The 12,174-nt window shown below is 33.0% G+C and overlaps 1 protein-coding gene across 2 annotated transcripts in view; it reads left to right on the top strand.

The window, feature by feature from the left end:
- Nucleotides 1-12,174, top strand: part of kcnq5b (potassium voltage-gated channel, KQT-like subfamily, member 5b) — a 296,398-nt gene that overhangs the window by 280,576 nt on the left and 3,648 nt on the right. Inside the window, exons 12-13 of one of the 2 annotated variants that reach the window (XM_030142230.1) lie at nucleotides 1,428-1,559; nucleotides 6,622-6,726. In XM_030142230.1, coding sequence (XP_029998090.1) covers nucleotides 1,428-1,559; nucleotides 6,622-6,726 — 237 coding nt within the window. The remainder of the gene's footprint in view (nucleotides 1-1,427; nucleotides 1,560-6,621; nucleotides 6,727-12,174) is intronic. The other variant, XM_030142235.1, reaches the window with a different exon arrangement.

Below are 12,174 nucleotides of genomic sequence, written 5' to 3'. Positions count from 1 at the left end.
AACATGTATAAGCACTGATAAACTGTCCCAATACAGTTTTTAGTCAGTGGATTGTACAACTTAGTCTCTCTTAGTCTTATATATATATATATATATATATATATATATATATATATATATATATATATATATACATACATACGAGGGCCGTTCAATAACTTCATGGCCTCACCCAGAACAGAACAACACAGACTGATAATTTATATTTTATTTTTCAACATAATCTCCATTTACAGCAATGCACTTGGTCCATCGATGTTCAAGCATCACTATCCCATCACAAAAGAATGTAACATCCTGTATTATAACAACCAGTATTTCTGGGTGAGGCCATGAACTTATTGAACGGCCCTCGTGTGTGTATATATATATATGTGTGTGTGTATATATATATATATATATATATATAAATATATATATATATTATATGTACAGGGTGGGGAAGCAAAATTTACACTGAACATTTAGTTGTTTTTTCTCAGCAGACACTACGTCAGTTGTTTTGAAACCAAACATATATTGATGTCATAATCATACCTAACACTATTATCCATACCTTTTCAGAAACTTTTGCCCATATGAGTAATCAGGAAAGCAAACGTCAAAGAGTGTGTGATTTGCTGAATGCACTCGTCACACCAAAGGAGATTTCAAAAATAGTTGGAGTGTCCATAAAGACTGTTTATAATGGAAAGAAGAGAATGACTATGAGCAAAACTATTACCAGAAAGTCTGGAAGATACTATTAAAGAAGAATGGGAGAAGTTGTCACCCCAATATTTGAGGAACACTTGCGCAAGTTTCAGGAAGCGTGTGAAGGCAGTTATTGAGAAAGAAGGAGGACACATAGAATAAAAACATTTTCTATTACGGACATTTTCTTGTGGCAAATAAATTCTCATGACTTTCAATAAACTAATTGGTCATACACTGTCTTTCAATCCCTGCCTCAAAATATTGTAAATTTTGCTTCCCCACCCTATATATATATATATATATATATATATATATATATATATATATATATATATATATTTATAGGTAATTTGATTGTTTTAATACATGTAAATATTCTTTATTAAACATTAAAAAGTCAAAAAAAAAAAAAAAAAAGCAAAATCTCATGTACAGTTAGGGCAAAGAAATGGTATTTTAATTATGGAAAATTACCGTATTTTTATGAGATGGTTATCTTCCGTTATTTAACAGTATTTTTTTTGGCACCCCTGCTGCTGGAATAATACCGTTTTTTGACGAGTTTTTTTTTTTTTTTTTTTTTACAGGGCAGTTATAAACATCCAAAGTAAAAGGTTGTTTGGTCTGATTAACCAAAGTCTGGGAAATAGCTCGTCTTGAATGAGTCACATCCAGCTGTATCAGAGTGTCCCCTTGTGGTTGATCAATGAATTCCTCTGCTGTTTACGCAGGATAATGAAGTTTCATGTAGCCAAGAAGAAATTCAAGGAGACACTGCGTCCGTATGATGTGAAGGATGTGATCGAGCAGTACTCTGCAGGACACTTGGACATGCTGTGTCGCATTAAGAGCCTACAGACCAGGTAGGAATGTTCACCTCTGACCTTTGACCACACATGTGTCTACAGGTCCTTAAAAGGCTCAACATGTCTTCATTTCAGCCGTATAAAAACCTTTGAGTAAGTCTTCTGTGTGAGTCCACATTTCTGATATTACAAAACCTAAAACCTAAAACTGAGTCGAATACTGTTCAGACTCTGAGGTGAAGTCAGTAGATGCTGCTCCAAAAAGCTTGGATCCCATAGACCATAGGTGTCAAACATGCGGCCCGGGGGCCAAAACCAGCCCGCCAAAGGTCCCAGTCTGGCCCATGAGATGAATTTACAAAGTGCAAAATACAAAAATTACCCTGAAGATATTAATAGTCAAGGACATCAAACTCAAAAATAATAGCATAATAACCTAGAAATAATGACTCCACATGTTGTTCTTGGTTTAATGTGAGAAAAATAATGTGAAATTATGCCTATAAATAATGGCAACACCAATTTATTGTAAAGAACATTAAATTATGATATCCTTTAACAATAAAATGCCAATAACCTGAACAAATATGAACAACCTGAAATGTCTAAAGAAAAATAAGTGTAATTTTAACCTTATTCTACCTGTTTTGTGCCTTGGTAGATCTGATCTATAATGCACATGAATAAATCATAAGTTGAGGCAGAATATTGATAAAACTGTATTTGCTTTTCTTCAGAAATTTCTTTAATTTTTTTTCAGGTTATTCACATTTTTTTGGTTTGGATAGTGTGTAAAATAAAAATAATTTCATCATTGAATGTTATTTTTTGCACTAAAAAATTTGGAGTTGTCATTATTTATAGGTTATTATATTATTATTTTACTGGTCCTACCCGCTGGAGATCAAATTGGGCTGAATGTGGCCCCTGAAAAAAATGAGTTTGACACCCCTGCCATAGACTTACACTGAACTAAGTCAGTATTTTTCCAGTCGACATTCTTGTCTCATCCATTTTATTTGGGTAAGTGCTCTTGTCTTTCTGCAAATTATTCCTCCATGAGTACAGTTTTAAAGCTTTGTGGTCTGCTGTGTCTCATAATGGCTGACAGATGTGATTGACCGTCGATGTTCTGCTTGAATGGTTTAAAAACACAATAAAATAAAATAAAATAAAATAAAATAAAATAAAATTAAATTAAATTAAATTAAATTAAGATAAAATAAAATAAAATAAAATAAAATAAAATAGAATAGAATAGAATAGAATAGAATAAAATAAAAATAGAATAGAATAAAATAAAGTTAAATTAAATTAAAATAAAATAAAATAAAAATAGAATAGAATAGAATAGAATAGAATAGACTTTATTTGCCATTTGCACAGAAACATAGCAGTATAGGTACATTGGAATTCTTGTGCGTTTCCCTGAGTCACAGAGTTAGAAAAAGATAAAGATATGACAAAAAAGACAGATACAAAACATAAACACAGCTAAAACAATAAAAAAAAACAGTTATTGCACAGACAAGCAGAAATACACATTTGTAAAATAGAGTATTACAAAAAAAGTCATAATAATAATAGTAATAAGAGTACTGAGAGGTAACAACAAGTTATTGCACATTTGAATTACAAATACTGTGAATACAAAAATCACCATGTGTTTATTTTGAGCAAAATGCACCTTGGTTTTTAGCTGTAAATCAACTTCACTAGACATTTAACATGTAACACTTGAATTCTTCAGCTTACCGGTAGCCACTAAGTTACAACAGATAAAGGCCAGCAGAAAAATACTTTCCCAGTAACAAAGGTCTGTGTCCAGAGTCAAACATGTTTTAGACAACTTTGTCTGAACCAGGGCTGTCAAACTCATTTTAGTTCAGGGGCCACCTTCAGCTAAATTTGATCTGCAGTGGGCCGAACCAGTAAAATAATAACGCAATAAAATATAAGTAATGTCAACTCCAAAATTTTCTCAATGTTTTATTGTGAAAAAAGTAAAATTAAATCATGAAAATGTTTGCATCCTTTCGAACAATGTGAATAACATGAACAAACTGAGACAATAAGTGTAATTTTAACAATATTCTGCCTCAGTTTATCATTTACTTGTGTTCATTAGAACTTACAGATCACAGCAGGACTACAAATACACAAAACATTTAATATCAGGCAGAATATTGTTAACATCGTACTTACTTCTCTTAGAATATTTCAGGTTATTCCCATTTCTTGTGAAATTATACTTTGTTTTAGTGTAAATACATTAAAATATTTACATTTACTATGAGAAAAAATTTGGAGTTGTGAGTATTTAGAGATTATTATTTATTTATTATTTATTTTAGAGGTGATTATTATTATTATTATTATTATTATTATTATTATTATTATTATTATTATTATTATTATTATTATTATTATTATTATTATTATTATTATTATTATTATTATATAGTATTGTACTGGTTTGACCCACTTGAGATTGAATTGTTCTGAATGTGGAACCTGAACTAAAAGGATTGTTAATATCTTAGTGTAATTTTTGCATTTCACAAATTCATCCTAAGGGCCGGACTGGACCCTCTGGCGGGCCAGATTTGGCTCCCGGGCCACATGTTTGACACCTGTGCTCTAAATGTTTTATTGAGAATTAATGATTTCGTAATGCCACCTAGGACTTACGAAAAAGACCACTTAGGTTGTGTTTTGCATATTAATAAGAACACACTTTATTTGATGTGGAAAAAACCATGACGCTACCTTAATTTAAACAGGTTTTGGTCCGTTTTATCCCCAGTTTCATAGTTCCCTCGTTTAAAGGCTAGTGTTATAGCTATGGATGTAACGATTACTGGTATAATGATAAACCGCTGTAAAATTTCTGACGGTTAGTATTTCTGTTTAAATTCTAATTATCATGATAACTGTGTTTGATTACCGCACTTTGAAAAGTCACAGTACTGCTCATTTCCTGGAGGTATTGATATTGATCAAATCCTATCAATTCCCTCCCCTAGTGCAGATATCTCTTATGGCCATAAGGTGCCATCTTTAATGCACATTTGTATGTTCGGTGTTTATTACATGTTAATATTTTAATGTTTCTGCAACAGAAAGTACTTTGTGCAAGTTATTTTATTGGTTTTTGTTTTTTTTCAAAACACAACTTGGTTAAATTATTTCAGTGTGTGTATAAGTACTTTTTGAACATTATGAGCACATTTCAGCAATACCATAATAATAATGATAACTGTGATAATTTTGGTCACAATAACCGTGATATGAAATTTTCATATCGTTACATCCGTAGTTGTAGCATATTTTTTCCACTCAGTCCAGGCTAAGAAATGCTCTTGTAAGGAAATACCAAAGCAGTAATGTTGAAAAAGGCATAGATGTGAAGTGTCTGATATGTGTGGACACCCTGTGTAACTACATCCCATGTACAGCTGAGGCTGGAGGTTTACCTCCAGTTTGGCTAAATGTAATTAAACTATGGTTACTAATCACTGTTTAGCCAAAGTGAATGTAAACCTGTGACCTTAGTTCAGTGTTTTTCAACCTTGGGGTCGGGACCCCACATGCGGTCGCCTGAAAATTTCCAGTAATTGATTAGAAAATACAACAACAGCTAACTAATAAAAAATATATGGTCGGTTGAGAGAGACAATGACAAGACATAAATGGCATGACAAAGTCTGAAGCTGAAACTGAAGCACTGTGGTTCTGTTTATCTGTCAAATGTTCATTGTGGTCAGTTTCACACTGTAAAAAAAAAAACAATGAAAAATTAGTAATATTCTGGCAGTAGGGGTGCCGAAAAAATATTGTAAAATAACAGAAAATAACTATCTCATAAAAATACGGTAATTTTCCATAATTAAATTACAGTTTTTTGCCCTAACTTTACATGAGATTTTGCATGTTTTTTTTTACTTTTTAATGTTTAATAAAGAATATTTACATGTATTAAAACAATCAAATTACATATATATATATATATATATATATATATTTATATATATATGTGTGTATGTGTATATATATATATATATATATATATATATATATATACATATAACATTTTCAATGAGACTAAGTTGTACAATCCATAAAAACTGTATTTAGACAGTTTATCAGCGCTTATACATGTTATACATTCACAAAAACACATTTATTCAACATTTTTGTTGTGAAACCTCCCATAATTACACAAGATATTTGTCAATTAACAAACCAATCTTGTTAAACTTACAGAACAAATACTTCTTTTATGGTTAATTGTCAGTAATTTTATCTCGATTCATTATTTTTTTTTACAGTATTAAACTTGAAATTAACAGTTCAATCTCATAAATAGAAAAGAAGTATTTGTGAAATTATGATACATTTGCAAATGTATTTTAACTGTATTTTTCTGTGAAGAAAGAAAAAAATTCTTTTAAAAAATGGAAATTTTATGGTTATTCACAGTTACAGTTTTTTCATGTTATTTTACATTTGACGTGTAAAATCACTGTCTGTTTTTGTAATTTCATTGATGTTTTCCTGTATGTTAAAAATACAGGAAAATCTGTAAAATAAACAGTGAAAATTTCGTTGAATTACAGATTTTTTTTTACAGTGCAGATGCTGCAGCTCTTTCATAATCCATAGTTTCAGTTCTTGTTTGTTCAGTATTAATTGTCCTCCTTGTAAATCACAGCTGGACTGACTGTACATATCCTGACCAAGGAAAATCAAATTCTCATTTTGTGCAGTAATCTACACCTGGATTTACTGCCTCCGTCCATTATAATATACATTATATAGACTAAATTTGCCTAAAATTAACATTTATTTGCAACATAGTATAGCAAACTATTACATGATCAAAAACAAATTAAATTTAGCAAAAAAAAAAACACTTCTCAGTTTTGAATGTCTGGGGTCGCCAGAAATTTGTGATATTAAAATGGGGTCATGAGCCAAAAAAGGATGGGAACCACTGCCCTAGTTGTCTGTAAGTGTGTTGTATTGTGAGTTTGTATATGCATGTCTTCACCTGTGTGTGTCCTTTTTCACTTTTACTGTCCGTACATTTGTGTGTGCATGTGTGTTTCCTTCACAGGCTGGACATGATAGTCGGCCCTCAGCCCCTGAGCAGCCGAGCCAAGACCTTTTCTTCCCCCTCCCTGCCTGTCTATTACAGCAGAAAGAACTCCACCACCCAGGGGTCAGAACAACCCCCCCCCCCCCTCCCCTTCACACACCACACAGACCCACTTCACCTCCATTTCAATCAATTCAGGCCTCAAAAACTGACCAAAAACTGGCCTGGAAGACAATTGATTGAAGTGGGAGTGAAAGGATTCCCAGTGTCCTTCCCTCTTTTGTCTTGCATTAATATTTCCTCACTTCTTACCGTTCTGGGTGTGAAAGACGCCACTGATCAGAACACAAAGCTGCATGGTACTAACTTTTTTTTGCCAGTTGTTTTGTTGCTACATGCTACAGAAATGTTCAGACAAACTCATGCAGAGTAAAGGAAGGCTGCTAACACTAACTCCCTGTTGTTTCACTGCATGGTCTTTACAAACTGTGACTTACATGAAATGCTGACGGAGCTGGGGTCACGCTGGTGGGCTTTTCACAGATGGCCATTTTAACCTGCAACTTTCAAGTTAAAATAGTGGCTGGATTTAAAACATACGTGCACATGTAAATAGTTTTGTGATATTTGAAGGCCCTTTTTAAGTTAAGGAAGTTTTCAAGAGTAGAAAGAATTGCAGTCAAGTTAGCACATATTCAAGAATAATAGATAGATAGATAGATAGATAGATAGATAGATAGATAGATAGATAGATAGATAGATAGATAGATAGATAGATAGATAGATAGATAGATAGATAGATAGATAGATAGATAGATAGATAGATAGATAGATAGATAAGACTGTAAAAAAAAAAAAAAGGAAACAAAAAAAAACGGTATTATTCCAGCAGCAGGGGTGCCGAAAAAATACTGTTAAATAACGGGAAATAACCATCTCATAAAAATACGATAATTTTCCATAATTAAAATACAGTTTTTTGCCCTAACTTTACATGAGATTTTGCATATTTCTTTGGACTTTTTAATGTTTAATAAATAATATTTACATGTATTAAAACAATCAAATTATCTATAAATATATATAGAAATAATTTTCAATAAGACAAAGTTGTACAGTCCACTGATAAAAACTGTATTTGGACAGTTTATCAGTGCTTATACATGTTATACATTCACAAAAATACATTTATTCAACATTTTTGTTGTGAAACCTCCTGTAATTACACAAGATATTTGTCAATTAACAAACAAGTCTTGTTAAACTTACAGAACAAATACTTCTTTTACAGTTAATTGTCAGTAATTTTATCTCATTTTATTTTATTTTTTTGCAGTATTAAACTTGAAATTAACAGTTTAATCTCATAAATAGAAAAGAAATATTTGTGAAATTATGAAACTTTTGCAGATGGATTTTAACTGCATTTTTCTGTGAAGAAAGAAAAAAAATATTTTAAAAAATGGAAATTTTATGGTTATTCAGTTATAGTTTTTTCATGTTATTTTACATCTGACATGTAAAATCAGTCTGTTTTTGTAATTTCGTTGATATTTTCCTGTATCTTAAAAATACAGGAAAAATCTGTAAAATAAACAGTGAAAATTCTGTTAAATTACAGATTTTTTTTAGTATAGATAGATAGATAGATAGATAGATAGATAGATAGATAGATAGATAGATAGATAGATAGATAGATAGATAGATAGATAGATAGATAGATAGGTTTATTTGTTCCTTCACAGGAAAATTGTTTTCACATTCTGTACAGCCACTACCTTAACACTGTTTTGTTACATTTCCATCATTTATTGTACAGTGCCAAACCCGAGGGGGATTTTCTATTACTGGAAGAAAAAATTTTATACTTAACTAAACAAATTCATAGTGTTATGTTTTATAACAATAATATAACTTGAACCAAAATACAGTACAGAGATTTTTTTTATTGTAATTTAAAGTGAAGTAATGGGTTGTGCTGAGAAAATAAATTAAACAGGAAAATTAAGCAAAATTAAATGGAAAAAATTTTACCAGAGTGAGTTTGTGCATACCTAGGGTCCTGTAGAAGGTCAGAGAGCCTCCCTTCTGTAGTATGTGTTTTCATTTAACATCAGACATGAATCCAGAAAAAATTAACCTGTGAGTTGCATAATAATAAAAAAAAAAAAAAATGCTGTGGGATAACACCAACATGCTATTGGCCACATGTAACAGCCTCTTGGAGCTAAGTGCTGTTATTTATAACCAGAAAACACATGTAGGAGTATCAGTTTTCTCTTGGTGATGACAACGCAACAACAATAACAGTAACTGCATGACACAACCCTTAACCCCTTTAATTAACAAACCGACCTCACTGGATTGAGCAAGAACATACATACACGCAAAAAAAAAGACAATTAAAGGCATCAAAAGCAACTAGTGTGTTATGTAAAAATCGATCATCAGCTCTTGTTAAAGGATGCACAGATGTGTCTGAATCTCAGAACTGGTTTTACTTGCTGTTGTCTGTACTTATTGATAAATGTACTTTTGTGTGTTAGCGACAGTCAGTCCCTGTTGTCTGCAGAACTCAACCCAGAACTTTATCTAATTATAAATAAAGTGGATATTTTCCAAAGATATAGTTTCAAACAGTAGCAGATTTCACTAACTCTGGATGTCCCATGTGATGTGGAGCTCTGCCTGCAGAGGCCTTCAAGAAAATGTTCTCTTTTTCAGAGAACGAGGCCTGTTCCCTTAAAGATGCAGAGGACTTTCGTGACCAATTTTTCATCAGATCTGTAAAACCTCAGTCATATCCTCAGTATCATGAATCTGTAAGTCTAGCAGCCACCTGACAGCAGCAGCGAGAACAGACACGTCGCAGAAACAGCAGGAGCTCCCTTCCCTCTATGCATATTCCTCCAGCCGTTTCCGCGTCGTGTTTGTTTCATTCATAAAATATCATATGGATGCGCTACCGCTGTCAGGCAGCTGCGTGAACCTCTGCTTCCCACAATGCACGTCGCAACAAAATTCCGAAGATGCCCAAGTTACCTCCCAGCTCTGTTTGTAAACACGTTTGTTTATAGTGGATGGAACTAAGAAATTGTTCACCGTAATGCAAGAGATTCAGGTGAGTAATCACAGAAAGACTTACAGATTCATGATACTTAACCGATGACTGAGGTTTGACAGATTTGATGAAAAATTGGTCACAAAAGTCTCCCGCACCTTTAAACAAAAAGTGTGGTACACTCTAAAAACTCTAACTATGCTCTACTCAGTTTAATCTGTGTAACATTTTTACACTCAAAAATATTGAGTAAATTTGAATGCTGTGAAATCATTTAGATTTACCTTATGAATTAAGCACATGGAATTAAAAAATTGAAGCAGATCTGAATAACTAAATTGAGGACCATGAAATATAAAACTGAGTCGATATAACCCTAACCCTAAGTTCAAACCACTCAAAAAGCAGATGCAATTTAAATATTAAATAGATGCAACTGAAAATTAGGGTATTATTTTTAACAAAACATATCTGCTACATTTACTCAACATTTTGAATTGACTGTAATTCATGCTGAATTATCATGTAATGATGTATTGTGGTTAGAGGACTGGCAAGATGTTTACTCAGTGAAATTAAAGAGCACAGGAAGTGCATTCAATTTGACAAGTAAGATGTAGTTTAACGGTGAAAGAGCCACCTACTATTGTAGATGAACAGGTAAGGCATTGTTGGGCCTATGGCACTTCTGGTGCACCTCAACAAAAATAAAAAAACAAACAAACACAAAAAGGACAATAAATATTGCCATATACACATTAACCCCAAACAATTCTGCTGAACGCCTGCACATAACTAGAAAAGCACTCTGAGAGCGCAGACCTCCGCCAAGGCAGATCAGTGCCCCCCCCCCCCCCCCCATCACCACCAAAATTTAATCATTTGTTCCTTGTGCCAGTATCAATATTTCCTGAAATTTTCATCCAAATCTGTCCATAACTTTTTGAAAGATCCAGATCAGTCTTTGCCATTTGATAGAACACCCCATTGTAAATCCCTGAGTCAAATTGCATGAGATTTGCACAATTCCCCCATATTGTGATTTCCACCATAAATATTAGTCCCATATTTATTTTACCTATATTTTAAGATTCCTTGACCATGAAAACATACCATTAGCAACTGGATTCATAATTATGTCCTTATTAGTTCAGTAGTTATTCACGAAAATCACATTTCTCGTAATGGCGGTTTTCTTCTGGATCTAGCTCCTTAAGTATTAAAGCTACATGAAATCCGGTGGCATACTCCCGATGCGGAACTGACTGAGCTACACGATGGCGCTTGTCAGAAATTTCTACCTTTAATATAAAAGGCACAGTAGGCCAAAAAGTAAGGGCACCCCCATTTTTTATATAAATTGAGATAAAATCCGCCTTCTGGATCAGATCCGGATCAGCCTTTGAAATGTGATAGAGGACCCCATTGTCAATTCCTGAGTTAAATTTCATGAGTTTTGGTCATTAATTAAGCGAGATATTGGGAAACGAAAATTTTGGCCCCATTTACCACAATGTTAACGAAAGTTTCAAAGTGATCCAGAATCCAGGATTTCTTCCAGGATCACCCCCAAAAGTTAATCATTTCTTCCTTATCCCATTTCCAACAAACCCTGAAAATTTCATCAAAATCTGTCCATAACTTTTTGAGTTATGTTGCACACTAACGGACAGACAAACAGACAAACCCTGGCAAAAACATAACCTCCTTGGCGGAGGTAAAAATAGCACATAATCAAGCAATATGCCCAATACCCACAATGCAATGCAGCAAACATGCCACAATATGTTACACTTACTTTTCAAAAATGTATTTACTCTTTAATTTAGTAGTACTTCAGGTTAGGGATGGGAATCAAGAGCCGGTTCTTTTTGAGAACCGGTTCCCAGTAGCTCAGTTCCTTGGAATCATGGTCCTCAGTCTGATGAAGGGCCTCAGCCCGAAACGTCACGTGGTTTAATAAATGCTTTGGGAGCTCACAAGTTGTGCTGCCCTTCCTTTATTTTTTTCATTGTTTTTTTGGGGGGATCCTGCACACCTCTTATTCTTCGGATGTGCGTGTCGATCACTTCTCTTCATACGTTACAGTAGTCCAACCTGCTAGAGATAAATGCATGGATAAGTGTCTCTAAGTCTGATTTGATTCTAGTAATGTTTTTGAGAAGGTAAAAGGTTGATGTAATTGATTTAATGTGGCTGCTAAAGTTTAGGTCTGAGTCCATTATTACAAGGATTAGAGAATTATTATGAAGGATTCAAGATGACGGCTGGCACTTTCTCTTGGTTTTTGTGGATCAAAGAAAATGTCTTCAGTCTTTACAGAAAATATTATGGATATCTTAAAAGTATAAACTTATCTGAACTATCTCTAAATCTGCGTAATTGTGTTGTCTGTCCTATCTGGTATGATTACTAAACTATTTTGTTATCTTGTACAAAACTTCAGCATTAATGAAATGTAATGAAAAGTAACTAAGTAATGAAATATTGATGTAATACTTAGGGTAAAG

Source organism: Sphaeramia orbicularis, chromosome 1 (genome assembly GCF_902148855.1).
Source record: "Sphaeramia orbicularis chromosome 1, fSphaOr1.1, whole genome shotgun sequence".
NCBI classification, from domain to species: domain Eukaryota; kingdom Metazoa; phylum Chordata; class Actinopteri; order Kurtiformes; family Apogonidae; genus Sphaeramia; species Sphaeramia orbicularis.
This window is presented reverse-complemented; position numbering and strand designations above follow the sequence as displayed.